This window comes from Leguminivora glycinivorella, chromosome 12, assembly GCF_023078275.1.
Source record: "Leguminivora glycinivorella isolate SPB_JAAS2020 chromosome 12, LegGlyc_1.1, whole genome shotgun sequence".
Classification (NCBI taxonomy): Eukaryota; Metazoa; Arthropoda; class Insecta; order Lepidoptera; family Tortricidae; genus Leguminivora; species Leguminivora glycinivorella.
This window is the reverse complement of record NC_062982.1, coordinates 12,710,908-12,738,884: the sequence shown is the minus strand read 5'-3', so window position 1 is coordinate 12,738,884 and position 27,977 is coordinate 12,710,908. Positions and strand designations below refer to the sequence as shown.

Genomic DNA, 27,977 nt, shown 5'->3' with positions numbered 1-27,977 from the left:
GGATAAACGTGTAAATGATGATGATTGAAACGACTAAATTAGTAACATACAAATCTATGTTATAGTCACTACCAGAAGTGGCCACAAAATGGTGGAGATGCTGGGATTTGTTTTACAAAGCTAGAATTCTGTGTTGTCAATGAAAACTCAGACTTTCAGCTACTACCAGATAACCAGATGCCCTCATGAAGAGCCCTTGAGTAATAAGAACCTTGTAATAGGTACCGCTGAAGTGTCAGCAATGATGTCCTCAAAGAGTAGAGGTCATACTAGTTAAAGAACCTTGTAATAGGTACCGCTGAAGTGTCAGCAATGATGTCCTCAAAGAGTAGAGGTCATACTAGTTAAAGAACCTTGTAATAGGTACCGCTGAAGTGTCAGCAATGATGTCCTCAAAGAGTAGAGGTCATACTAGTTAAAGAACCTTGTAATAGGTACCGCTGAAGTGTCAGCAATGATGTCCTCAAAGAGTAGAGGTCATACTAGTTAAAGAACCTTGTAATAGGTACCGCTGAAGTGTCAGCAATTATGAGTCCTCAAAGAGTAGAGGTCATACTATTTAAAGAACCTTGTATTAGGTACGGCTGAAGGATCAGCATTCATGAGTCCTCAAAGAATAGATGTCATCTAGAAGGCATCATGAGTGAGAAAGAACCTTGTATTATTAGGTAGTATTGATAATTTCAAGTAAAATGACAGATTTAGAGCTGTACCTGTCTCTCTCTCTCTCCCTCGTACGTTTTCAGACGGATTTTCCACCGTGGATTGTATTGCGTATTTATTTCTGGAGTTGTGTGGTGGTTAAAGTGTAGAAACATAAAAATAAAAGATATATATATGTTAATGGTTAAGTTTTGAGTAAACTTTATTATTAATTAAGTTATTTTGTGTACTTATCGATAATTTGTCAGACGATAATCGATTTAGTATGAGTGAAAAAATAACGCGCCGGACCATAATCGATTCACGAATCGATCGTGAACTATGGAGTGGCAACACTGATAGGTTAGTTGTCTATGGACACCTTTTTGAAGACGTCAAACTGGTATCTCTTCTCCCATTGGACAAATGATTGTTGAGAACAACAGAGAATTTTCTTATTGGATGTTACATGGTTGTACGTGGATTTAATTGCAAACCAACTTGATGTTTTCGTTCATGTTTTGGCATAGTTTGCAAGTTTGCTGTTTGGCTAGAAAATAAGTTTTTACCGGCGACGCTAAAGTGAATTTAGATACATTTTCGTGTGAAAGTTGTGTTTAAAGTGTGTAGGAAGAATCGGCGAGCAAACAAAAGTGGAATCCTACATTTTACGAAGGTCAATATCGTCGATTTTGCCAAGGACGATATCAAGAAGATATCATCGGTACATATACCGATTTCTAAGAAACCTTTAGAAGGTACGTGATGAAAAAAGTTGTTAGGGTATTAGATATATTTTAATTTTTAACTTGAAAGAAATTATGTTCACTCCTTCTGTGTGAGCTTTCTGTACTAGTAGATAGATATTTAAATTTGTTACAAGTTACTTTGAAAAACACAAACTTTTAAAGAGATTTTAAGTGTACCTATAAAATAGTTGTACAATAATACCGCCATATTGTATGCTTGCGTTATTTACAGGTTAAATAGGGTTAGTTGAGGATAATCCTACGGATGTCCCAAGATGGAACAGTTTTTAAAAGAACGAATTACTTTGAGGCAAGAAAAGCTCGGAGAGGATATACAAGGGGGTAGAGCGATACTGGATCTTTATAAAGAAGGGACCGCCATTATAGATAATGATGTATTAAAAATACAGATTAGTTTGAAACAATGTTTAGAAATCCTTCAAAAGGACATAGACAGCTACATACAAACCGCATCTGAAGATACAAGTATACTCCATTCAGCTTTTAAAAGACAACTGGAAGCAGAGGCTATTTTAGTCGAGCTTAATCTGCTACTCAGCGGAAACTCCCAACAGAAAAATATTACAAAACATGTAAAACTTCCTAAACTTGAATTGATGAAGTTTAAAGGAGATATACTGAAATGGACAGAGTTTTGGGACAGATTCCTGGCTAATGTGCATTCACAGAGTTTGACAGACTCTGAGAAATTAGCATATCTGTTGAGTCTTTTGGAGGACGAGGCGAAGGACGCTGTACAAGGCCTCTCGATAACAAATTCCAATTACAAGCTAGCAATAGAAGCACTAAATGCTAGGTACGGAAACCAACAAAAGGTCATAGATTCTCATTATGAGGCGCTAACGAAAATAAGTTGTTGTGCATACTCTGCAGAAGAATGCAGGAAGAATTTAAATAAAATAGACACTCATCTAAGGGTACTGTCGTCTTTAAATGAAAATGTGGAAAGCAACTTCTTGCGGAGTCTCATCATGAACAAGTTTCCTGAAAGGGTCATATATGAATTAAATCTCTTATTACCTAACAATCAGACTATAACCAGTATTAGAAGTACTTTAGATGCTATCATAGTGGCATTAGAGAAGTCCAAGGTGAAGGAACCTATTCAAAGGGAGACGCCTGGCACCGCCACTACTGATGCATTAATTGCCATTGATAATAAACCTAGACCGAAATACAAAAGGGGCAAACGAATTTCAGGCTTCACACCTTTTACTAAACCATCATCGGAGATGCCGTCAGGAAATAATAGGAAGCGAAACGCTACGTTCACCAAGGAAAAGGGAATTAAGCGACCAAAATTAAGCTGTATTTTCTGCTCGGGATCACACTTTAATGATGAGTGCACATCTATTAAGACCATAGAGGGTAGAAAGAAAAGGTTAAGCGACCGCTGCTTTATTTGTTTGAAATTAGGCCATCGTGTGAATGAATGTAAGAGGCGAAAACCGTGTTACCATTGTAAAGGGCAGCACAATCGTGCTCTGTGCCCAAAGCGAGAACCTGCAGACTGCAACAGCGCAGGTGATTCACAAAAATAAAAAACTAGAATGTAGATTACTTCTTGACTGCGGAAGTCAAAGAAGTTACATTACCACTGGACTTGCCAAAACCCTGGATTTGACTTTGAACAACATGGATTCATTATTAATTTTTACCTTTGGAGCAGAGAAACCTACTGAAACTTTGAGCCCTTGCACTGATGTAGTAATCAAAACGAAACGAGGAGTAGACAAGAGTATCCACGTCAACGTTGTCCCTCGCATTACTAATAAGATTCCCACACAACATATCTCAAAACCAAGTGGAGTAGATATGATGGCAGACAGTGGCTCACAAGGAAGTAAAGAAATCAATATGCTCATTGGTAATGACTACTATTTTTCCTTTATTAGGAAAAATATGATACAACTGGACGACAATCTATTCTTAATAGATACAGATTTTGGATGGGTTATATCTGGTCGTCTCCGCTTAGAAAATCAAGAAGAAGACAATATTTTAACAGTTGTCACTTACCATCAAAGTAATAGAGGTTGTAAATGCTTCTCAGAACCGGATCTACCGTTGAGGCAATCTGATCTGAAATTCCTTTGGAGTCTGGAAAATATTGGAATAACTGATTCAGTAAAGGCTACTAGGGAAGAGAATGCTGTCCAACACTTTAATGATACCGTGGTATATCAAGGTGGCCGTTATTATGTGAAATGGCCATGGACAACATATCCGCCCGATGTACCAACCAACTATGGTCTAGCGTATGGCAGACTCAAGGGATTATTACAAAGGATGGATAAGTCTACACTACAAGAATATAATGAGATACTTATGGAACAACTGAAGAATGAGATAATAGAAGTTGTTCAAGCAGGATCAAATCTCCAATGTCAGTCTGTGCCTCCGATTCACTACCTTCCGCATCATATAATCAAACAGAGTGCCAAACGTGGTCGTATTGTATATGATGGGTCAGCAAGACTGAAAAATGAGCAAAGTCTTAACGAGTGCTTGTATAGAGGACCTTGCATGCTCCAAGATCTGACAGCGCTGCTCTTGAACTTTAGAGTGTATCAAATAGGTATTGTAGCTGACGTCGAAAAGGCTTTCTTGCAAATTGGCTTACAAGAAGAAGATAGAGATGTGACAAGGTTCATATGGTTAAAGGATATCAATAAACCATTGTCCGATGAAAACATACTACACCTAAGATTCTGCAGAATGCCTTTTGGAATTATTTCCAGTCCTTTCTTGCTGACAGCTACTATACGCTACCACATATCTCAAAAGAATAGTGATCTGCTAAAAAGGGTAGCGAACAAGTGTTATGTTGATAATATAGTGACTGGCACAAATGCTGTAGACGAGGCTGTTCGATTATATGATGAGACCAGGGAAACATTTGAAGAACTCTCCATGAACCTAAGAGACTGGACATCAAATGATGAGGCCTTTAACCAAGAAATACCAGAGACATATAGAGCAAAGGAGACAAATGAAATAAAAGTTTTAGGGCTGTTATGGGACAAGAGACAAGACATGCTTAAACTAAACCTAAATAAAGAAGTTATCATGGAAGGATTCTCAGAAGTTACTAAAAGGGAAGTCCTAAGAGTATTGGCATCAGTATATGATCCCTGCGGCATTGTATCCCCGTTACTCATGCCCATCAAGCTGTTTCTTCAAGAATTGTGGAGACTTGACTATAAGTGGGATGCTCCACTATCGCAAGATCAATACAGAAGATGGAAGAAGATAGAGAGTAACTTAAGAGAAATACACGAGGTTGAGATACCACGTTATTTGGGAACCAATGTCAACAAAGGATCCGTAAATGAATTACATTGCTTTGCGGATGCTGCCAAAGACTCCTACGCAGCTGTGGTATATTTCAGATCATGTAATGGCTCTGAAATAAAGACATTATTTTTATTATCAAAGAGTAGAGTTGCACCTTTAGAAAAGAAAAACAAGAAAGGGAAGAAAAATGAAAGAAAACTGACTATTCCACAACTAGAATTACTAGGCTGTGTGATCGGAAACCGATTATTGACATATCTGAAAGAAACCATAGAATTACCCATTGATAGACAATACTTATGGACAGACAGTTTAGTGGTTCTTAATTGGATTCATTCCAATAAACTTCTGCCACCTTTCATAAGCAACAGGATAGAGGAAATAAAGCGAAATGTTGGCCTAGAAACATACTACGTGAACACAAGAGAAAATGCAGCTGACATTGCGACCCGGCCTGAATTGTGGTCACAGAAAAAACAGGTATGGTTGGAAGGACCATCCTTTTTAGCCAGAAGTAAAGAGGATTGGCCGAAAGACATCCACCTTACTAGCCACCAGAACCTGGCATCTTTCTCAGCTGTAGTGGAGGGTCTGAAGGAACAGAATTTAGACAATGACATGACTGTAGAACCTTCAGATATAAACATGCCTGTAGAACTATCTGATAATCAGATACCTATGGAAGTTATCGAGGATGACGAACCACAACCTGACCAGAGTGAAGTAAAATCTCAGGTACAAGAGGTAAAAAACCTGCAAAGAAGATTCTTTCCCGATGAAACAAAAGGCAAACTGACAGACCTCAGTAGAAGTCTTGGTCTATTTACAGATGTAGATGGATTGTTGCGATGTAAAGGACGAATGATGCACGCTAATTGGTCATACGACATGAAATATCCAATTCTTCTGCCCAGAGACTGCGAATTCACAAGGAAAGTTGTTAAAGAAATACATGAGAAGAACTATCATGTAGGAGCACCCCATACTCTCGATCTGGTTCGTAAGCAGTTCTGGATTCCAAAAGGAAGACCAGTGGTGGAGAGAGTACTAAGAAAGTGTACTCAATGTGTAAAGTACGGTGGAGGCCCGTACCCACTGCCACCAACACCAGCGTTACCTGCAGAGCGTGCAAATTACAGCACACCGTTCACCTACACTGGAATTGATTATTTTGGACCTGTTTTCATAGATACCGAAAATGGACAACAAAAGAGATGGGTGTGTCTAATGACGTGCTTAGCAGTGAGAGCTATACACCTAGAAGTCATTAAGAACTTGACTGCAGATGAGTGTATTATGGCGTTGAGGAGGTTTATATCTACAAGAGGTATACCATTAGCCATAGTTTCAGACAACGCACTATACTTTAAACTGAGCTCTGAGATCCTGAAAAGTGAACACTGCGTAAAGAATAACATCAAGTGGAAATTTATTCCCCAATTGGCGCCTTGGCACGGTGCATTCTATGAAAGACTAGTGGGTTTAGTGAAGCACTGTATGAAGAGGACTTTGGAAAAACGATTATTGAATGATACTCAACTCCATACTATTATTAAGGAGATTGAGACTGTGATTAACAGTCGGCCTTTAACACGAGTTGGCCCTGATATGGAAGCGGTGCTTAGACCATGTGACTTTCTATCACTAGGACGCTGTTTAAACTTGGAGATGTCGGAGGATTATAGACCGGACCAAGATGACACTCAAGTGAAAAAGAACTTGTTCGAAAGTTGGAAAAGAGGTCAGAACATGCTGAACCACTTCAAGAACATGTTTATACACCAATATTTGATGAGCCTAAGAGAAAGGTATCAACACAGTCACAAGCAGCCAAGAGTGAAATCCCATCAGGAGCCAAGCGTTGGTGATTTAGTCCAGATAAAAGGTGAAAACAACAACAGAAACAACTGGCGGGTTGGCAAGATTGTCCAACTTATAAGAAGTGCGGATGGATTCTGTAGAGTAGCACATGTTAAGGTAGGAGACAATATCTTCATTCGGTCTATCGGACACCTGTATCCTTTAGAAATGGAGTGTCCACCTTCAGTTCAAGGAGACGTTAAACCCACTGATACGAGCGAATCTCAAGAAAGAGCTCAAAATCCTATATTAAATGATTTTGAGACAAGTCAAACAATTGAAATACCAAAGTTGAATGATCACGTCGAGATTGTTAAGGAAAACCAAGAGACATTACAGGAAAACCCTTTTACCCAATGTACAGAAGGAAGAGAGTCTAATGATGACATTCCTGATGAGAGAGTACGCACAACACCACCACGATCAGTACACCCAGAAACTGACGAGACGCGGCTTGTAGACGAGGGAATCAATGAGGCCGAGATAGTAGAGCAAGATGAGGCTCAGCCACGAGAGGAAGTAGTGAGACGAGCCGCTGCGATAAGAGCAAGAGAACGAATCGCAGAGTGGACTCGTCAACTCTTCGCTATTTTATAAACCGTCCTCGTCGTTGGGAATGTCGCGAATTTACGCGATTCCTGATAAAAGGTTAGTGAGAACTTTATTTACGTCTTTTTGATGTTGGTAACATTTATGAGATAGTTTTTGGCGGGAGAGAGAAAAAGAGGGTACCTTCTGTTAACAGTGAGAAAGGAACGCGTGGCGAGAGGTTTTTACGAGACGATTAAGAAGGGGACTGGTGGCGAAAGAGGCCGAGACAGCAGAGTGCTCCCGTTTAACTAGAAGATTTCCCTGGTGAGTGCTTATGCTTAATTATAACGAGAGAAATACGTTGAGAGGTTAAGTAAGAGTAAGATTAAATATGGTGGAACGGGAAGGTCTATTGGGGAAGGTGGCAGGACCTCCAGGGACCTGCGGGTCCCACACAGAATAAGGTGAGAGTAGAGAAACTGGGATGACAGTTGGTCGGATCACTTGAAAGAGAAACCTACCACCGAGGGTGGCTCTTGGTCCGAACGATGGTGTCATACCTGGCTCTCACGGATTGTTGTAAGAGTAAATAAGCAATGAACCTTTCAACGTACGTCTCAGAACTTTATATCAAGGATAAACGTGTAAATGATGATGATTGAAACGACTAAATTAGTAACATACAAATCTATGTTATAGTCACTACCAGAAGTGGCCACAGTGGACCCGGCTATTACTATTACCTATAAATAAAATAAAAATAAAAATAGCCTTTATTATTGAAGTTTCATTTAACTACATTTTTTTTTTTTACTCATTTACATCGGCAACTCCAACTCGTCCTTTGACGAAGGCCTCCTCCAAAGTCCTCCACTGGTTCCTGTCTCTTGCCACAGTCATCCAAGCCCTTCCACCCGTCCCTCTCAGGTCCCCGGACCATCTACATTTTTGAGGCCCGCTTTTTCTTGTGCTGTACCTAGGGCACCACTCTACAAGCTCTCGAGTCCACTTGTCTCTGCCCTCTCTCATTATGTGGCCAGCCCATCTCCATTTCTGTTGCTTAATCACTTCTGTTAGGGCCTTGGTCTTGGCTTTTGCTCTTATGGTACTTATTTTCACCCTATCTCTTAGCTTTATGTCTAAAATTGATCTTTCCATGTTGTTCTGGCAAACATTTAGTTTTTGTCCCTGTTGTTTGGTAAGTCCCCATGTTTGACAGGCATATGATAATACTGGTATAATACAGCTTTTGTAAACTTTAAATCTTTGTTCTGTAGGTATTTCTTTTGCTTTCAGGACGTCTTTCAATGACCAAAACTTTTTCCAGGCATTTGTGGTTCTCCTCTGAAGCTCTTTGTCCATCTGGTCTTCCGGTGATATTATTTGTCCTAGGTATACGTATTCACTGACATATTCTATTACCCTTCCGTTAACATCTATTTGTTCCTTATTACTGTTCGTCATTAGTTTTGTTTTTGTCATGTTCATAGATAGGCCAACTATTTTGCTCTGTCTGTCTAATTCTTCTAGCATACATTTCAGGTCTGTTGGGTTATCTGATACTAATATAAGATCGTCCGCGAACCTTAAGTGATTTAGTTTTCTTCCTAGAATATTGAGTCTGTAGTTATCCCAGTTCATTCTTCTAAAAATACTCTCAAGAACGGCAATAAATATTTTTGGGGATAACGGGTCACCTTGGCGGACACCCTTTCTTAATGGAAATTCTTCACCTAAACGTTCCAGTTTAATTTTTGCTGTATTGTTAGAGTACATTTCTTGTATTATTCTAATATATTTTTGTGAAATTCCTTGTTCTTTGAGTGTTTTCCATATTTCCGTATGTTTTAAAGAGTCGAATGCCTTATTATAGTCGACAAATGCTATGTAGTATTTCAATCGGTATTCCTGACATTTTTCTGTTATTTGTTTAATTACTAGTATATGATCAATTGTTGAGAAATTTTTACGGAATCCCGCTTGCTCTCTTGGTTGGTTTTCTTCCAAGGTTTTCGTCATTCGTCCCAAAATTAGTTTTGAAAATATCTTGTAAAGATTACTCATTAAGCTAATTGGTCTATAATTGTTTATTTCACCTTTATCTCCTTTTTTATGAAGGAGAGTGATTGTAGTTTTTCTCCATTGTTCTGGTATGGTTTCTTTTTTCAAGATTTCGTTGAAAAAATCGGTTAATGGTTTTAATATGTTGCTGAGGGCTGCTTTTAAAATTTCATTGCTAATGTTATCTTCTCCCGGGGATTTGTAATTTTTTTGTGTAATTACTGCATGCTCTACTTCTCTCATTAAGAAGTTTGGAACTTTATCATTCTTACTACTGTTATGATGATTTTCTATTGTTACTTGGCTGTCGCTATATAGTTCTTTGTAGAATTGGGTGGCTGTATGTAGGATTTGTAATCTTTTTGATTCTTGTTTTTTAATATTACTATTACCTACTTGAGTATATTATTTGAGGGATTTGATTGAGGATTTGTGGAGTGTTTGCCGACAACCTCCGATCGCCCAGGAAGTGACTCAGCGGAAATGGAGATGGATCGGTCATACCCTTCGAAGAGGAGCTACCAACAGCGCCAGTATCGCGTTTGAGTGGCGGCCTCAAGGAGGAAAGCGAGCCCGCAAACGCCCCGTACACACATGGAGGCGGAGCGTAGAGAACGAGTTGCGGGAGTTCGGACTGAGTTGGAACGAGGCCAAGGTGGTGGCTCAAGATAGAAAGGCGTGGAAGGATCTTGTGGAGGCCCTATGCACCTATGGGGTGTCCTAGGACGATCAACAACAACAACATATTATTTGGGTCATGGTATACAGAAATAAAATAGTATACCTATAACAAATCATTTATTTATTTAGGTAAACAATAAATAACACCATGATTACTAAGATGTTCTCATTAAATTATCATCTCAAAACATACATTTACTATGGTAGTATAGCGCTATCTTATAGCTCGTCAACGTATGGAGTGCAGGCCAGGTTACCAACGGAGGCCATCGTGAGCGGGCTCTTGGCGGCAGCCGCAACAGCCTGAAACAATACAAAACTGATCAAGACTAAATGCCAAAAATGCGGTATGTAGATTGATATATGTTTCCAAGCACATACAAATGTAGTGCGAAATGTTTTTCCTTCGTATTTATACGGAAACGAAAAAACTTGTAATGCAAGTGCTGACCGTCATTGCGCAGAAGTAAATACCCTCTCAGGGGCGAAGAGTATGGTATTCATCCCCAGGCGCAGCTAATTATCCCCCCTCCACATTTCATTCAGCGCTAAAGTTACGTGCCGCCACTTGTACTGAGATTGATTAAAATAGCATTGAGGATGCATCACACTCGAGATCAAATATTTCTGTCAACTGCGTCAGCGTCACAGTATAATAAAGAGCACTATCGTACAGTATGGCCACTCCCGCTCCCCGCTGAACCCGCTCTTGATTATCTCACAGTTACCGCCTGTCAAAATCGCGAACAGTCATATTTCACTCATACAAGCATAGTACGTGTTCGCCTGACACGAGCTTAGACTGTGTGCTAGGAACGCGCCCCTTTCATATATTTGATCGTCAGTGTCCGAGGTGTGACTGCGTGATAGCAAGCTAATGCATTACCTGTGTCACATCGGCAGCCGTAACTTTGTCAACAACGCCGGCCAGCTCGGCGGGGTTCCTGGCCGCGCCGGTCTGCAGCCCCTGCGCGGCGATGGTCTCGGCCAGGTTGGTGCCCTCATCAGCCTCGCTCAGCAGCTGCACCTTCAGCTGGGCCTTGGCGGCCGCGACGGCGTCTGCGGATACTGGCGAGCGGAGGGCGGTGGCTACTGCTTTGATGGCCTGGAATAAAACTGTTGTGTTTTAGTCTAAAACTCAAAATGTGTCAGTTTAAAATTACATACAAAAATACAAGTAAATCTCGTCCTATGGTAAGTGACGAGGTGGGATTTCATCCTTAGGCACAGAACCTTCGGCCGCGTACGTAATCACCAGTTCGTGACCTGTTGCTATTGAAGAACATTAATGAATTGTACGAAACCAGTCGCCGACTTTAGTAGTTGTAAAGGTAACCGTTATAGTCTAACAACAACAACTAACGCGAAGGGGGCCGATGTTGCCAATGGCCTTCCCTAGCTATCTGTCTGTGGTAACAGGTAAAATAGGCTACTAGACTCATATCGAATTTCGCACAATAAATGATTGTCTTCTGTAGTATTTGACATAAAAAAAACAACATTTTTAGATTTTGGGTATTAAAAGTGTATGATGACCACGTATTTTCGATTTAAAATGTGTATAATTTTTCATTTATTTTGGCCACCAAAAACGCTGTCAGCGATGTAGTGACGTCATCAAATTCGAAACTTACTGCATGTCAAAACAATCACTGACATATTGAACTTTATGCCTTCATACTTGAAAAGTCAGAAAATGTTGTTTACGAGTAGAATGATCTGATGCACAGAAAATCTATGTCTGTGTTGTTTTCGCCTGATTACGTAAAAGTATACTCATAAATATTTTTTGATTGTTTTAGGTCGTAATAAAATATCGTAATATTTTATTTCGGTTAATTGGACAATACTTAATCATGTAAGACATACTTTAAAAAAGGGTCAAGTAGCCTATTCATGTCTTATCCTGTTTTGTGGTTAGCAGATGGCGGCTGGTAAAAAATTCTGCTAGGCAACACCTAAGCAAAAAGAAACCTACTTTAACTTTAGGTCATCATTCTCCTTGCGTTATCCCGGCATTTGCCACGGCTCATGGGAGCCTGGGGTCCGCTTTGACAACTAATCCCAAGATTTGGCGTAGGCAATAGTTTTACGAAAGCGACTGCCATCTGACCTTCCAACCCGAAGGGTAAACTAGACCTTATTGGAATTAGTCCGGTTTCCTGACGATGTTTTCCTTCACCGAAAGCGATTGGCAAATATCAAATGTCATTTCGCACATAAGTTCCGAAAAACTCATTGGTGCGAGCCGGGGTTCGAATCCGCGACCTCCGGAACGAAAGTCGCACGCACTTACCGCTAGGCTACCAGCGCTTCTTCTTTAACATTAGGTACTTTACTAGTAATCAATTTTAGGCAAGCCGGTGGGAATCGGCTCGTATGGACCAGCCGCTGCTGGTGGTTAGTTACCTGAGCAGCCTCATCCTTGGGCACGGACAGCACGGCGCCATACAGCCCGTTGTCAGAGTAAGCCACGTTAAAGCCGGCCGCAGCGAAGGGCCCGATGTTGCCGATGGCCTTCGCGAGAATGGAGTTGTCGGCTCCCCATTTGGTGACCGGACCGTTGCCAAGAGCTAAAAACAAGATTTTATTAAATTTACAAGCTTTATCAAAAGCCTAAACCTGGCTACAAATTATGGTGCGTAATGTACAGGGATCTTGACGCCTTTCTGAGGAACTGGCCGGAGGAAACGGAGAATCGGGAGTCATGGAGAGCCAGGGGAGAGGCCTTTGCCCAGCAGTGGGACACTCAAATAGGCTAACAAAAAAAAAACATGTACAGCGATTGATCCCTCTGCTGATCAAAATAACTACTATAATACGTCGAAGTATACTTGTCTTTTTCTATTGTCTGATGTTTAACACATATATAAAAATACCAATTTAGGGTCCCCCCACATCTAGCGTCTCGCGAGCGTCGCGTCGGGCCAACTGTATGGGCAAAGCCTGACGCCGCGTCGACGTCGCGTCGACGCGGCGTCTTTTTCCATACAGTTGCCGCGACGCGACGCTCGCGAGACGCTAGATGTGGGGGGAGCCTTACAGTAGGTACATACTTATGTGCCTATGTCGTCGAAACTTCTGTAAAACGTCGTATGATGCACGTGGAATGCGGGAATCCGTAACGAGTTTTAAAAAACTTCCTTCGGTCGGGGTTAAAATTTACAGTAGCTTGTTTCGAATTCCCTCATTTCCGCGCTTGTATCGAAATCATTTCAGTTAAAGCAATAAAAACGGATGTGCCATTGCCAACCACGTCACGAGAGTGTCTAAGTTTCCCGAAAGCTGACTGTTTTTATTTTTAATACCACGTCGGTGGCAAACAGGTATACGGTCCGCCTGATGGAAAGCGGTCACCGTAATCTATGGACGCCTGCAACTCAAGGGGTGTCACATGCGCGTTGCCGACCCATTAGAAACTTGTACACTCCTTTTTTGAAGAACCCCATACTGTAGTTCATCGAGAATACCTCGGCAGGGAGCTCATTCCACAGCCGGAGCGTCCGCGGGAGGAAATTCCTCTGAAACCGCACGGTACGCGACCATTTAGGTTGCAAGGTGTGTGGATGAGCGCCCAGTCGATGGCGAGCGGTGCGATGATCAAAAGTGGACGTTGGCATCATGTCGAACAGTTCCTCAGAACAGAACCCATTGTACAGGCGATAAACACACATAAGGAGGCGAAGTTTCTCCTTAGACTTAACGTCGACAACGTGTTGTAAACTGATTTACCTTTGGCAGCGACGGCAAGAGCGACAGACTGCGGGGTGCCGGCCTTGGCGCCCTGCAGCCCGAGGGCCACGTGCACGAGTTCTCCGCCGGTCTCCTTCCTGAAATTAACAGAATTGGATTTCATAAAATAGTTGGTACAGTCACCGGCATAAATATGTGATGTTTTCTATACCTTGTCACATTAACGTCTTGTTTGAAATGTCATGCGAAATTGTCAAACGATTTAAAGCGACAAGGTACAGAAATGATCACTTATTTATGCCGGTGACTGTATGCACTGGTTGCACCAAAAAATATAGGTATCAATGTTACGTTAGCTTTATTGAAACAGATAAATTCATGCATGTATTCCCAAGAGGTTTCGGTCTCACTCGTAGCATAAATTAAATATAACAAGATCATACCATCCCATACATTAAAATGCGACCGCCTACGAACGCGCTTACACTCCACCACACATAGATGGCGCCAAAAAAAATGCCTTGTTGCCACCGATTATTTGTAGATTGGCATTAAGTGTCAATTCCGAGCCGTAAATCTATGTCAAAAGTGACACTTAACGCCATCTACAAGTATAATCGAAAGCTACAAGACATTTGTTTTGTGGCGCCATCTATGTGTGGTGGAGTGTAAGCGCGGTCTTAGGCGGTCGCATTTTAATGTATGGGATGGTATGATCTTGTATGGTATATTTAATTTATGCTCTTAGTGACTAAGAAACTGAGATTGTGATATTGCAATGACAGGTTGCTCCCACACACAGTCGATTTCTAGGACACCCACAGGAGAAAAGGGGGTGGTGAAATTCTTATCCCATCAGCACACGGGGGATGAAACATTTTATAATTTACTAGCTTTTGCCCGCGGCTTCGCTCGCGTTAGAAAGAGACAAAAAGTAATAGCCTATGTCACTCTCCATCCCTTCAACTATCTCCACTTAAAAAATCACGTCAATTCGTCGCTCCGTTTTGCCGTGAAAGACGGACAAACAAACAGACACACACACTTTCCCATTTATAATATTAGTATGGATATGGTGCTGAGTGTTAAGTTATGGTAGGTTGGTAGGTCCGAGTGACCCCAAGTTGTAGATATAGCAACAGTGTAGTTGAATGTGTTTATTTTGATTTATTCAGAATAGTTCTGTGTTCTATGACTCGATTAATAAGCAAGAAGAGTTACCTTAGTTCTCCGCCAAAGTACTTGCCACCGTCGCCTTTAGCTTCTGAACCGGAGTTCAGTGTCAGAGCTTGAGCGATCATGGTGGCCGTTTCCTAGAACAAGATATTTGTATTAGTCAAATATTATTTTACGAATTCTAATAAAAGCTTGGAACTCCATGAGAACTTGTGATAAAGTCAATGGTGATAAAGAGACCAGGGTACGTACCCAAATGGCACCACCACTCACGAAACGAAACGCTCGTAGATATCTATCTCTATCGCTCTTGCGTATTGGCGCGACAGAGCCAGACTACCTTTCGCGGCGTTTCGTTTTCGTTTAGCGTCGCAGAAATGCCATTCAGCTACGGCACCAGCACAGATGTAATTGATGACTACATGCTGTAGGCAATGCTTTAAAATTTTTTTTGGCTAATTATACTTTATAAACCATACAGTCCTCCTGCTATGAACAACTTGCCGCCCTCGGTGCAAAAACTGTGACTACTTAAAATACCTTACAATTTTATTTTCAAGACTATGCGTCCTAGTAGCTTGATCCACATTTTTTCACCTCTTCATTTTCGAAATTTGACAAATAACTGGTGCACGAAGAAAGTTTTGCTGCAGCTGTGTCTTGCTGGCGGCATTTTGCTCACGGCCTCACGAGTCAGCGAGTATTCTCGTAGGTAAAATTTGGGCCAGTTTTATTTTTCTCGTCAATAGGGCTAGTTGCATCAACCACATTTGACAGACACATCATCGTCACGCAGCAGACATCTTTGGAACTTCTCATACAATAAAATTTAACGAACGCTTTTTTTTTGTACGAATAGGTAGACCTTTGACCACGATCAAACCTGATGGTAAGTGATGATGCGGTCTACGGTGGCGTACGCTTACCTATGAGATATCTATTTACTCTTGCTTTAAAGAGACTTGCACGGGAAGCATGGTCGCGCGATAGACGATAAAATAGCCCAGAATCCTTCAGCAGGGTGCTGAGGGGATTCAGAGCTAGGCAGAACCATAATGGACTCAGACTGTCACCTTGGAATATTCCTCGCTCAATCCTTATGAACTCCTGCGGGCCAGTGGGGTCATCTCTGCCTCCTGGTTGACGAAGGACTGTGGTCCACTGCCTCATATATGCAGCCAGGAAGGATATTAAAGCTGCATCAAGTTTATACAGCTCCAATACCCTTCTCAGCCATGAGTGAGGCACCGAATCATAGGCCTTCTTATAGTCAATCCAAGCGGCCGAGATGGCCCCCTTGTTCCGCCGAACTTGTTGGCAAATGGTCATGTCTATGAGGAGGAGCTCTTTAGTACCACGGGACCCAACCCTGCACCCATTTTGAGCGGGAGCCAGAATGTTGTTAGCGACAATATGCGCGCTATCTTATTAGCGCTGCTATTTTATCGTCTATCGCGCGACCATGCTTCCCGTGCTGAATTGTACTGATGCGGAAACACAAACTCAGCTTTAACGGTGACAGACGGTTTGATGCAACCAACCCATAATCTTTCGTACAGTGATGTAACCTACATCAGGGACGGCTCACTCCGCGTTTCTTTCACCGAGCTACAAGTACATGCCGGCGGCCGCCCATTCGCGGCTCAGTCAGTGGTGTCATTATGAAAGACGGCATTTTGTGAACATCAAAGCAGTGAACCTTCTGTACTATATTTTGTTTCTGTATTATATTTTATGTGCCTATATACTTAATTTGCTCACCTTGGACTCGCCAATGACAGCAACAGCGCAACGCGCAGGAGTGAGGGTTGAGGCGGCATAGTGCTGCAGGGACTCTGAAGACACCTTGCCGATCTTCTTGGGCGAGATGAAGAGGGAATTGCCCAGGCCTCTGCGGAACGCTGCCTTATGGAGCAGGTCTACCGCTCGCACCTGTAATATAATACATGATGATGATGATTATATCCTGTTGTCCCTCATCAGGGGCAAAGGGCTCTTAGGAAGGATTTCCACTGTTCCCGGTCCGACGCGGCCTCCTCCAGGCGCACCCAGCCGAGGCCCACTGAGGCGGCGTCCTTTTCCACCGAGCGCCTCCAGGTAATACATAGTATTAGTAAATTACCATACAAGTGCGGTAAAGAAGTAAATTCGAAATGAGTGGCGATAAATTAAAACACGATCGAATCGGTTTTAAATCGGCACGAGTTACGGATTCCCTTTTCCCACGTATATCGTACAATGTTTTAAACATTATTTTTGCAGTTTTCAAATCGCAAGTAACTAATGTATTACTTTGAAAAGTATTCCGAAAAAAAAAAAACTATTTATGCTGTAAAATAAGTTAAATAGGTACTTTGTTTTCAACTTTTCCTGGAAAATGTCCTGCGCTGTTTACTATTGTTGCGAAAGCGCGTTAAAAATGTGCAATATGATAGGCCCTATTTAGAACATTAAGGGCCAGTTGCATCAAACTGTCTGTCACCGTTAAAGTGTTCGTAAAATTTTATTGTATCGGAAGTTCCATAGTCTGCTCCGTGACGATGATGTGTCTGTCAAATGTGGTTGATGCAACCGGCCCTAATGGAATGATAATTTACCTCCACAGACATTTTAATTTAATTGATCTACACAATATTTTTTAGGCAGATATTAAATTACCCTAAGCTTGCTGCTTAGTTATGTCTCTCTGTGAAGATTTACCTGAGGAGCGAGGGCAGCAATGTCGTACTTCAGGCGGGGCACATTGTCGCTGAGCTCCCACGGCCTGAACTCCTGATTGGAGATCAGGTTGTTCAGGCACTCTAGGGCAGGGCTCAAGTTTTCCTTTGTAGCCTAGGGAAAAAATCAACATTGTTAGACTTGAAATTTTACACATTGTTACGACCTAAGTAATGTGCATTCACAGGTAAGCAGAACTAACACTAAAATGTTATTTATACTATGTCAGTGGCAAACTCAAGAGCTATAGGCGTGTAGCTGACCTTAACAATCTGCACCCTAAGTGCGTTTTCACATTATCCGATCCGATATCGGATGTCGGACCATTTTCCCATACATTGAAGCCGCCATCTTTGATTTTTGCCTTTAAAATCCTTCCGACATCCGATATCGGATAGGATAGTGTGAAAACACACTAATTGTGCATTAAATTATTGTTCTACATACCTGTTATCTACTGGTACATTAAAGAGTAGAAGTATTAATTTCCCCAAAAAATAACAATATGCTGTAAATTCAGCCTGTGAAGAAAAAAACTTTTTCTTTTTTTTTCATTTATTTAATATTTACACAGTATCACACTTTCAAAACTAATCTTATACTTTTAAACGAGCAATTCTTGTATATTTATTTATTTATTTATATATATATTTATTTACACTGACGATCTCGGTTTGTTATGTGGGGGTTTTTGGGGGTGAAAAATCGGTCTAACTTATCCTTAGGTCCCGGAAAACGCGAATTTTCGAGTTTTCATGCGTTTTTCTTCGCGCGCCATCTCGTGTGCAGTAGTTGTACTGTTAAGACAGAATTCTTTCGGTCGATGTAAGTACTATTTATTGCAAACACTAGATGGCGACACAGGTCAAGGCTAAAACGAATAGAAAATACACTATTTGAGTTTTTGTGGCGAAATGCGCGCCATCTCGTGTGGAGTAGTTGTGTTGTTAAGGCTGAGAATTCTTTCGCTCGATGTAGGTACTATTCATTTTTTAACTAGATGGCGACACATGTCAAGGATACAAAACAGAACCGAGCGAAGCTCGGTTGCCCAGATATTACACTAAAAGAATACAAGGGCATACTATATGTATGCAAAACTAAAAATAAAACTAGTGTTGTAAGTTTTGACTCACCACCGTTTGAAACACCAGACTCCCTCTTATCCATCACCTCACAAAATCTCAAGCTCAAAATGTGCATTTGTCATTTCCTCTTAATGTAATTATAAGCATATTTTTACTGTATTACTAATTTCAAAATCTCTCACCTCAAGTGTGTAATAGATGAACTCGCGGTCACCAGAACAAGTGACAGAGGCTCCATGCTGAGCCAGTTTACGAGCAAGGATGAAGCCGCTGGCGCAACCGGTGCTCTGTCCGGCCGCTGTGCGCAGGACGTGGGTCAGACCAAGCTCAGTGGGAGCCTCAAAACGAGCACCAGCCCTATAAAATTAATAATATGTTAAATAATCATGCTGATACAATTGTTTCATAACTTTCTAACTAGCCATCAAAAAGGTATGATGATTTTGAAAGGATATGATGATACTGCTTTTTCATTAGAGCATTTAGAGCTAAGCCAAGGTATTTTTCCTTACTTAATGGTAAGGTTAGTTACACCAAACTGAGTCTTAGTGTTTCTAATGGAAAAAAAGCCTAGCTAGAGTTTAATGTTTAGTGTGGAATTTGGCTAAGATTAAGTTTACATTGTATAAAACGATATAAATTTAATTTAACAATACTTTGTTCATCCGTATACTGTCTGTTTATGAATTTCACTAAGGTTTAACATGCTTAACCTTGAAACTTCCTAACATTAGATAAGACAAGTTTATCATGACCACCTAGAAATTAGTTTTCTTTTAACGAGCACCGAAAAACATAGTCCAAGAAAATTCCGTACTTGAAGGCTACAGTCACTCTTGTGATTGGAGATCCGTTGTCCAAAGCAGCGATGAAGGTGTTGTTCTGGGTCGTACCAAACTGTAGAGAAGCAGCCTGCTGTTTCACAGCAGCCTGAGCGGCCTGAGCGTAACCCCTAACCTGAAACACATTTTTCTATTACTTTTGCTGGTGTCCGTCTAACTAAAGTAATCAAAGGTAAATCTTTTACATAACAGGCATTTGACAGCTAGGTACTAAGGTGAATATTATTAGGCTACAAGTTATATCTAAAGCTATAATCGTATGATTATATTTACCCCAGGGTGACGAATTATAGAGTTTTTCAGTGCGTTTGATGCCATTTTGCCAAAATTTAAAGGTTTTAGGGCACTCACACTGGCAGTGGCACGACTACCAAATCGATCGAAAAATACGACTTTTTTAATTTTTTGACAGTTCGTGTAAGATGGGTTCTTTGGATGCGGAGATTTTGGCATGATTTTGGCTTGCCTATAACTGGATAATAAAATCTATAATATCAATCTATTTTTTCTTTATTCATAATAATACTATAAGTGCTATATTATATCAAATTATATCTAGAACATCCAAATTATCGAAAAATGGGATTTGCCTTTGTGTAAATCGAATAGTTTTGGACATGCAACTGAGCGTGTTTAAAAGTAGCTTAAATAGTAAATCTGACAAACCATGTGATCGGGTTTTCGCGGTCACTGACATTTCCAACCCAGTTGACAGTTTTGCTTACCGCCAATTTTGCTGTTTTAGTTGTTGTTGTTTTAGGAGAAATATTAATTTATTTTATGTGATGACGGAAAGAAAACGACACCGATAATTGTGTACGTGTTAAATAATTGATTGTACTCGTATATTCTGTTGTAACTAGGTAACACATTGACACTGGTCTAAGCTAAGCTGAAACCGTTTTCATTTGTTTAGTATGCGTGGCTTATTTGATATTGCAATGGTTTTAAATGTGTGATGATATTTGCTGCACCTGTGTAACTTCACAGATTAGTACGAAGCGTATTCTACTGTCTCCTATTTTATTTTTTTGTGGTTAGATGTAAAATATCAGTGTTCTCATTTTAATCTTTGTGTGTAACCTCTAACTGTTGTATCTTGCAACAACTTCAACCCTGTTCTTATCTTATTAGATTTCAAAGCTATGAGACGTCAGGTACAGTATGAAACTTGAAAGAAATTGTTACAGGGCACTAAGTGGCTACACAAAAATATTTGTCTTACTTATGCAAAAGCAGTTTAACAAATTATTTTCATGTGACAAGATTTCTGTGTGTTTTCAGTGCTTGGATTTGTAATTAATGCTTCTCCCACTTTCAAGCAATAGTAAAAAAATATTAGGTAGTTCCTTTCATGTAAATATATAGGCATATTTGCAGAATTTGGCATTTAATAAAAAACTAGACCATCCCTGACAATGCGCTATTTTATAATATTTGTGTAGCTTTTATATATGTTATAAATTTTGTGTTGAAATCAAGATCTCAGCCTCTCTTTGCTATTTCAGTCCTTATTTATTTCTTTCGTTTAAACTGTTTTGTTTTGAAATTGAGTCACATATAGGCAAATAAAACTGCATATTAAATATAAACCAAATTTCAAATAAAATAATCAGCAAGACAAACAAGTGATTATTTCATTAGTCTAAGGACTACACTGCAACTTATTTTCAAGTACTAAATGTATCATATAGTAATGTGTACTGAAAAGTAAAACTATAGCTGTCCTTAATGTGGCTACTGGGATTATATCCAGACAGGATTTGTGTCAAGCAGAGTTTTTATATGTACATTATTTACTGTGTTTTTATTTAGTCATGATTTGAGAAATTTTAACTCTTAGCAGCATATCAACCTACACATAGACCACCATTGAGTTGCTCCCTGCAACTGCTTTGGTATGGTATCTAAAGTCATAATTCACAATCAACCACTATTTTCCAATTTAAATCTTAACCCTTGGAGCGCTCGCCCCCCTAAATCAAATACAATTTATAGACACAGTGGGTCTATGGGACACTCCATCGGTTAAATTGTGGTTAATCACTGATAAAGTTGAGTATAAACAAGACCAAAGAAAATTGAAAGCTTTTTCTTTATTGCATATCAAGAACATAATTTATTAAATTAGAAAATAATTTGTGAGTGTGTTAAGTAAAACATCCCACTTTGTTGGTTACCATTAAGGCCAGATTTACTTGTATCTCTATATGAATAAACTGACAAAGCATCTTTATAGCAATCAACAAAGTGGGATGTTTTCCCATGCACACTCACATTTATACAATCTATTGCCACAGAATATATAATAGTACAAGTACAGAAGGCTCACTCCTTTGATGTTCACAAAATGCCGCCATTCTAAATTCTTACCTACATTAACAAACGGACCGCACGCGAGCAGCCGACATTGAATTCTAATGCGCGGCGCTAAGGTTATCACCACTGAATGGGCCGCGAATTCGCGGCCGCCGGCATGTACTTGTAGCTCGGCGAAAAAATCGCGGAGTGAGCCGCCCCTGCTATTGCCTAATATACATATAAATTGCTAATTCCAATTAACATAGATGTGAAAATAACTTGATCAGAAACAAAAAGTGTGACAGTAAAAGTTTGGTGTTTAAAATATGATTAGGAATGTTGAATTTATTACTGTATCTTATTGATTTATTGACAAATGTTCATATCTTTCTATTTGCAGGTTAAGTAATGTCCACTGCGCTTAAGCCAATTGCCGGAGATTGGGAACTGCAAGAAACAGCAAGTATCAAGATAAATGAAAATATAACTATAAAGCATAAAACAGGACATGGAATAAGATATAAAGAAAATATTTTTAAACACAAGTGCAATAAAGCACTTAAAAATAAGTTAAAAAAGTATAAGTTGAGAAGAGATGGCAAAGAAGATCCAGATGTCATAAATGTGTCACACATATTTCAGACTACTTTAAAACTAAAATCACCTACTATCAATAATAATGAAGAACTAAATATCTATGATTTAGAGAGACCAAAGAATTACCTGTTCAAAATGGTGAGACGAAAGAAAGAGGTTGACAATGTCAAGTCCATTAAAACACTATTTAAAGAGCTACCAGAGAAAAATATACCTATTGTCATCCCAGATGTATCTGCAGACGTTACTGAAAAGGAAAAACAGTCTCCTAACAGTCAAGATAAAAAACATACCAATGCTTTCAAGCTGATGATGGAATCTAGAAATAAAAGTATTGGAGGTAATTCACCTGGCAAAGAAAAACCAATAGATGAAGCTGAAGAACAATTAAAAATAGAAGAGAAAAGCACTAAAGCTAAGAGACTTTTAGTATTACAAAGAATGGCTGAAAAAAAAGGATCACTCAAGAAAAAGGAAAAAGAAGAACTGCTGGAAGAAGCTATCAAAAGAAAAATGGATAAGAGAGCAGAAAGATTGACTAATATGATAGTTAATAATGGCAGTAAGAAGGCGAAACCCAAAAAAGTACATTCACAGTTAGTAACAAAGGTGACAGACACTAAATTGCCTAAAGTTGATAATACAAAAGTGATAACTGAAAAACAAGAAATAACCAAGAAGGGAAATGGCGCACTTCATTTAATTAATATTTTCGACGAGCCAACAAGTGAGTCAAATATTGCAAATGGTTTAAAAGAAAAACTTGTACCCAAAGAAGATTTGGAATTTTTCAAGAAGCTATCACCATCAATTAAAAAGAAGGAAAACATGCTTTGTTATTTTAAAAAGATTGAAAAAGACTCTGATTCTTCACCACAAGTCACTGACAACAATGAAATGAGTCCTATAATAAAAGTCAAGTTTGGGGCCAGAAACAAGAAAAAACTAAAAAAGAAGAAGTTAAGTTTAAATGATAAAACACTTGAAATAGAAGAGAAGAATACTATCACTGTAGTCACAGATGTAGAGCAATGTAGTACACCCACCAAAGCTACAAATGGAGAAGTTGTAACTGATATGCCTGAAGAACATAAAACCGAGTCAGTAGTAACTAATACTCCTAAAGAAAGTAAAAATGAGTCTAGAAAACGAAAGCGCGAGCAACTTTCTAAAGAAGAAAATAGTCAGATAGTTAAAAACACTGAATGTTTGAATCAATCTTTAGAAGAAAATGAAACTAAAAATGGAAGGCCGAAGCGAAATGTTAAAAAACCCATACAATACAAAGATGATTTTATACTTTCTAGCTCAGATGAAGAATATAATATATTTACTCCAAAAAAGAAAAAGCATAGTGATAAAAAATCTGATACTCCGAAATCGATAAAAGAGTCTAAATCGAAAACTAATGATGAAGTAACAAAAATGAAGCCAAACAATAAAGACAATAAAAAACCTGCTAAAAATATTGATGCTAATAAGAATACCAATGTTAAGTTGGCTCCTATATTCGCACCTAAACCACAGTTAGATCCAGCTGCTTTAGAAGCAAAACAGAAGTTTCTTCAGAGTGGGGTGCCAGAAAAATTAAAGAAAATCGCTAAGCAACTCAAACAAGTAGAGACAGACAGTAATTGTTTTCCCACAGTTGTCCATGTACAGCAAATAGATGACTCTGAGAACGATGTATCAAGCAAACTAATTATTGATTCATTCAGATGTGAGTCACCTGATGTGAGCCCAGTGAAATGTTGTGATAAAATATTTCAGGCAATATTGAGCCCTGAAAAAAAATCAAAAAATTCACAAATTGCCCAACCAGACAATAATGTGCGGAAAGTTTTGCAGAATATAAAACTATCATATCCCAAATTTCCAGTTTACCGTACATATCAATATTTGAAAGAAAAAAGTAAAGGAGAGTTTGTGGAATGCAATAGCTTTCCCGAATTTGATAATAGTGTAGAAATAATGAATAACACTATTGAAAATAATAAAGTTCAAGCGGATAAATTGAATTGGACAGACAAATATAAGCCAATGGTAACTAGTCAAATAATTGGGAACTTTGAAACCACAAAAGAGCTAAAAAAATGGCTTGAGTCTTGGTCTTCAAATGACGACAAACGAAAAATGAATGGTGCTGACTCTGACTCGTCTGATTTCTACCATTCGGATACAGACAGCAGAGATAGTGTAAAGCCCATTGATAACCTTCTTATTTTGAATGGCCCAACTGGTTGTGGTAAAACATCCTGTGTCTATGCGGTTGCTGCAGATCTAGCCATCAAAGTTATTGAAGTGAATGCCAGTAGTAAGAGAAACGGCAAAATAATGTTACAGGATTTGCAAGAGGCTACCCAGTCCCACAAAGTCAACAGAGGAAAAAGTACTAGCGCCGAAAATTCTCAAAAATCGCAGGAGATAGTTGAAGTTGATTTGACTATAAAAAAGAAACGAGGAAGGCCTACAAAAGCTAAAGCTAAAGAAGTTGTATTAGCTAAACAAAAAAGTGATCCAGGCAGTCAATCAACTAATAGCCAAGAGAATACAAGAACTGGGATGTCACTGATTTTGATTGATGATGCCGACATTGTGTTCGATCAAGACGACGGCTTTTGCTCTGCTATTAGTCAATTAGTACAATATTCAAAACGACCAGTTATATTGGTTACAAGTTCCTTAGTTTGTCCGCATCTACAAAGATTTTTGCAGATTGCAAAAATTATGACTATGAAGCCACTCTTACCTAGAATGCTTGGCACATGGTTGGACATACTGTGCTTAGCAGATAGTGGAACTTGTTGGCCAGGCCTAGGGTCAGTCTTATTAGACTTGTATAAAGGAGATATTAGGAAAACTATAAATTGCCTTCAGTTCTATGCCACTACCCACACACAAGGGACTAGCCAAATGGAAGAAAATTCGCAAAATATAGAAGCCTTATGTGATGAAACATCTAGTATGTCTTGGGCTGGCTCAGAAAACCAAGAAGAACGTAACTTGACATGCGAAAGTGTACAGTTGGGAGACACACTGTGGAAATATTTTATGGAAAGACAGTCGCAATTGCTTCACATCCGGTTTCCTTCAGACTTGTGGCATGTATGGTGGAATATACCAAGCTTTTTCATGACTACTCAAAAAGAAACAGATGAAAATAATAAACATGAACAAACCCGTAAACTAGAAGAAGTAGCAAGTATTATTGACAACATATCTGCAGCAGATTATTTTGGACGTCTAAGGCCAGACGCAAAGACGAATATTTGTTCACAACCGTGGTACTCGTCTGAATGTGATAGTTCTTCAGAATTTGAAAATTTCAACTATTACAATAAAAGCTATGATGTTGCTGATGACATATCGAAAACGCTTGTAGTCAGATCGATTTGCAACACCCAGAAGTGCTTGCAATACAATGAGGAGTTGTATGTGAGACCAACTAGTATGGCAGTGCAAAGGTTGGTATTTTTAATATTACTAAAGATGTTACGAGATTGTTGAACAATGTTGCTGTTGCTATCACTAAGGGTCTCTTGCGCGTTCCAGGGTTAGCCAACTAACTCTGATTTCACCGTTTATAGAGTCATTCCGCGGCAAGAGTAACACGAGTCACGATTTGATGGCATGTTCCATTTATTCACGATGCAAGTTCAGGTGATAATCTATCTCTAAATAATTGTTACTTTTCCGATGTATGCATATGTCCTTTAATTTGCAGCTGTAGTTCAAATAAACACTCAATGAAGTCGTGACTCACGTTACTTTTACGTGGATTCGTGGGAGTACAGTCGTGTTCATTTACAACTACACACTAATAAATATTATGAGCATAAAAGCGTGTTCTGCTATTTTAAGTGTAAATCTGAGCTGTACAATTTCAGTAGCACTTGCACTGTACTAGTTGACGTCTCGAGTAAGCGTTAGGACACACGTTCCAGGGCTAGTTAGCGCAGGGCAGAGTTCTGTCCTATCGCTTATTCGAGACGTCATCTAGTAATTCTTAATTTATTTGAATCGATTGCAACTTTGTAAGGAGGTTATCGTTATTCATATTTAATAGCTTGTATTTTATTATCATAACAATGTTAACACTAAACACTACTGCAACCTACATTGAGCATATTGCATTTAGAATACATGAAACACAATGTGAACATCCCTATCACTATCCTCCTTGCGTTATCCCGGCTTTTGCCACGGCTCATGGGAGCCTAGGGTCCGCTTTGACAACTAATCTCAAGGTTTGGCGCAGGCACTAGTTTTACGAAAGCGACTGCCAACTGACCTTCCAACCCGAAGGGTAACTAGGCCTTACTGGAATTAGTCCGGTTTCCTCACGATGTTTTCCTTCACCGAAAAGCAACTGGCAAACATCAAATGAGATTTCGCCTATAAGTTCCGAAAAACTCATTGGTATGAGCCAGGGTTCAAACTCGCGACCTCCGGATCGAAAGTCGCACGCATTTACCGCTAGGCCATCAGCGCTTATGCACAATGTGAACAGTCCTATATTTAAAAGTAAAAAAAAAATGTTCTTTGTTACAGGGATAGAGACAGAATAGTTAAGCGGCACGACAGTATATCAACTCATCTCAGCCCAGGTGCAACATTGGACAGGAGAGCCCTCGCATTAGACTACTGGCCGTCCTGCCGGGCCATATGCAGGTTTGAAAAAGAGAAAACTGATACTCACTCTAAAAGAAACAATCGGTTTTGTCACTACCTCAGATCTCTTAAAATTATGTGCAAGAATGACGTGTTCGATAAACTCGGCGAAAGCTTAGATGTGAAAGAAGATGATTCGAAGTAGACTGGTAGGAACAGTATCTTTGAAGCGTATTTTTAAATAGATGTATTATGTAAAACGATTAGGTTCTCAGCTTCATACACATTTGTATTCATCTATTGGCTTAGCATACTACCTCTTCTGACTACAGTAGCCATCAGATACGTCGGAGTGGCCAAGAATATCATATATGTCTGAACACGCCTCTAGTGTCAAGGGTGCCTTTCCACCAGAGATGCGCTGCGTGGCGTGGATGTGTTTTATCCACCAATCATGCCCATTGTTCCACAAATGGGAACGGGTTCGACTAAGCTGATTGGTGGATATCAGACGCATCCATAGCAACGTAGCGTAGCACATCTCTTAGTGTGTTCAGCATATTTTTTTTGAGCACCTCCACATCTCCGATATGGCGAAGGTACATGTTGAGATTTGATCATTTGACGACCATTTCTCGAAGCTACAAGTTACCATTTACATGCGGTTGTCAATGTCTAATATGACAAGTTGGAAAGAGACTTCCGCTTGTAACTTGTAACTTTGAGTTTTGAGAAATGGGCTTCTGCAAGTGAAGCCTGATCTACCACAAACCACGTTTGACGTATTTACTCTTAAGTCGTACGGACGTTGGACGTACAACGTGGTTTTGGTAGGTCCTGTTTCATAGTGTCAAAGGGGGATCCAGCATTGTAAACAATGCACTCAGTGGTGCGCCGCTATGGGCACAGATATATTTATTTCCATGAGGAGTACTTTACAAACTAAAAGGTACTGTAATAACTCGAAAGTGGTCATAGTAGGTACATAAATTTTATTGGCACGTATTTAACCGGGCGACTAAATAACCATAGAAATGGGTATCAAATATAATAGTTTGGCGACTAAAATGGGGCCTCAAATTATTTCAATATGAGGTAGCATTTTAATG

General features: G+C 39.6%; 3 protein-coding genes across 6 annotated transcripts; 2 read left to right on the top strand and 1 right to left on the bottom strand.

The window, feature by feature from the left end:
• Positions 1-78: 78 nt before the first annotated feature.
• Positions 79-7,820, top strand: LOC125231928. Of its 4 annotated transcripts, none has more exons than XR_007177687.1 (3): positions 85-1,400; positions 1,624-7,424; positions 7,800-7,820. XR_007177687.1 is itself a non-coding variant. In XM_048137530.1 (2 exons), exon 2 carries the CDS (start codon positions 1,667-1,669, stop codon positions 2,951-2,953), a length of 1,287 nt encoding a protein of 428 aa, XP_047993487.1. In that variant the 5' UTR covers positions 79-1,318; positions 1,624-1,666; the 3' UTR covers positions 2,954-7,793. The 4 variants fall into 4 exon arrangements, 2 of the variants coding, with proteins under 2 accessions (XP_047993487.1, XP_047993486.1); XR_007177686.1 differs by lacking the exon at positions 7,800-7,820 and having other exon boundaries at positions 1,624-7,217; positions 7,315-7,793; XM_048137530.1 differs by lacking the exon at positions 7,800-7,820 and having other exon boundaries at positions 79-1,318; positions 1,624-7,793.
• Positions 7,821-9,944: 2,124 nt separating this feature from the next.
• Positions 9,945-19,765, bottom strand: LOC125231749 (cytochrome b-c1 complex subunit 2, mitochondrial). Its single transcript, XM_048137315.1, has 10 exons — positions 19,633-19,765; positions 19,335-19,474; positions 18,700-18,874; positions 17,412-17,543; positions 16,473-16,643; positions 14,757-14,848; positions 13,575-13,672; positions 12,252-12,415; positions 10,729-10,947; positions 9,945-10,145 (listed from the first exon to the last, which is right to left on the bottom strand). Exons 1-10 carry the CDS (start codon positions 19,675-19,677, stop codon positions 10,062-10,064), a joined length of 1,320 nt encoding a protein of 439 aa, XP_047993272.1. The 5' UTR covers positions 19,678-19,765; the 3' UTR covers positions 9,945-10,061.
• Positions 19,766-22,068: 2,303 nt separating this feature from the next.
• Positions 22,069-27,968, top strand: LOC125232081 (ATPase family AAA domain-containing protein 5). The gene is made up of 2 exons (XM_048137695.1): positions 22,069-25,721; positions 26,809-27,968. Exons 1-2 carry the CDS (start codon positions 22,069-22,071, stop codon positions 27,071-27,073), a joined length of 3,918 nt encoding a protein of 1,305 aa, XP_047993652.1. The 3' UTR covers positions 27,074-27,968.
• Positions 27,969-27,977: the final 9 nt, after the last annotated feature.

Bases quoted from the DNA above. Each gene is read 5' to 3' on its own strand.
- LOC125231749 (XM_048137315.1), bottom strand. From the start codon at position 19,677: ATGGCATCAAACGCACTGAAAAACTCTATAATTCGTCACCCTGGG. The intron at 19,475-19,632 runs GTAAATATAATC...AATGTGTTTCAG, and splicing joins CTATAATTCGTCACCCTGGG to GTTAGGGGTTACGCTCAGGC. The intron at 14,849-16,472 runs GTGAGCAAATTA...ATCTTGTTCTAG, and splicing joins CTGTCATTGGCGAGTCCAAG to GAAACGGCCACCATGATCGC.
- LOC125232081 (XM_048137695.1), top strand. From the start codon at position 22,069: ATGTCCACTGCGCTTAAGCCAATTGCCGGAGATTGGGAACTGCAAGAA. The intron at 25,722-26,808 runs GTTGGTATTTTT...TCTTTGTTACAG, and splicing joins ACTAGTATGGCAGTGCAAAG to GGATAGAGACAGAATAGTTA.
- LOC125231928 (XM_048137530.1), top strand. From the start codon at position 1,667: ATGGAACAGTTTTTAAAAGAACGAATTACTTTGAGGCAAGAAAAGCTC.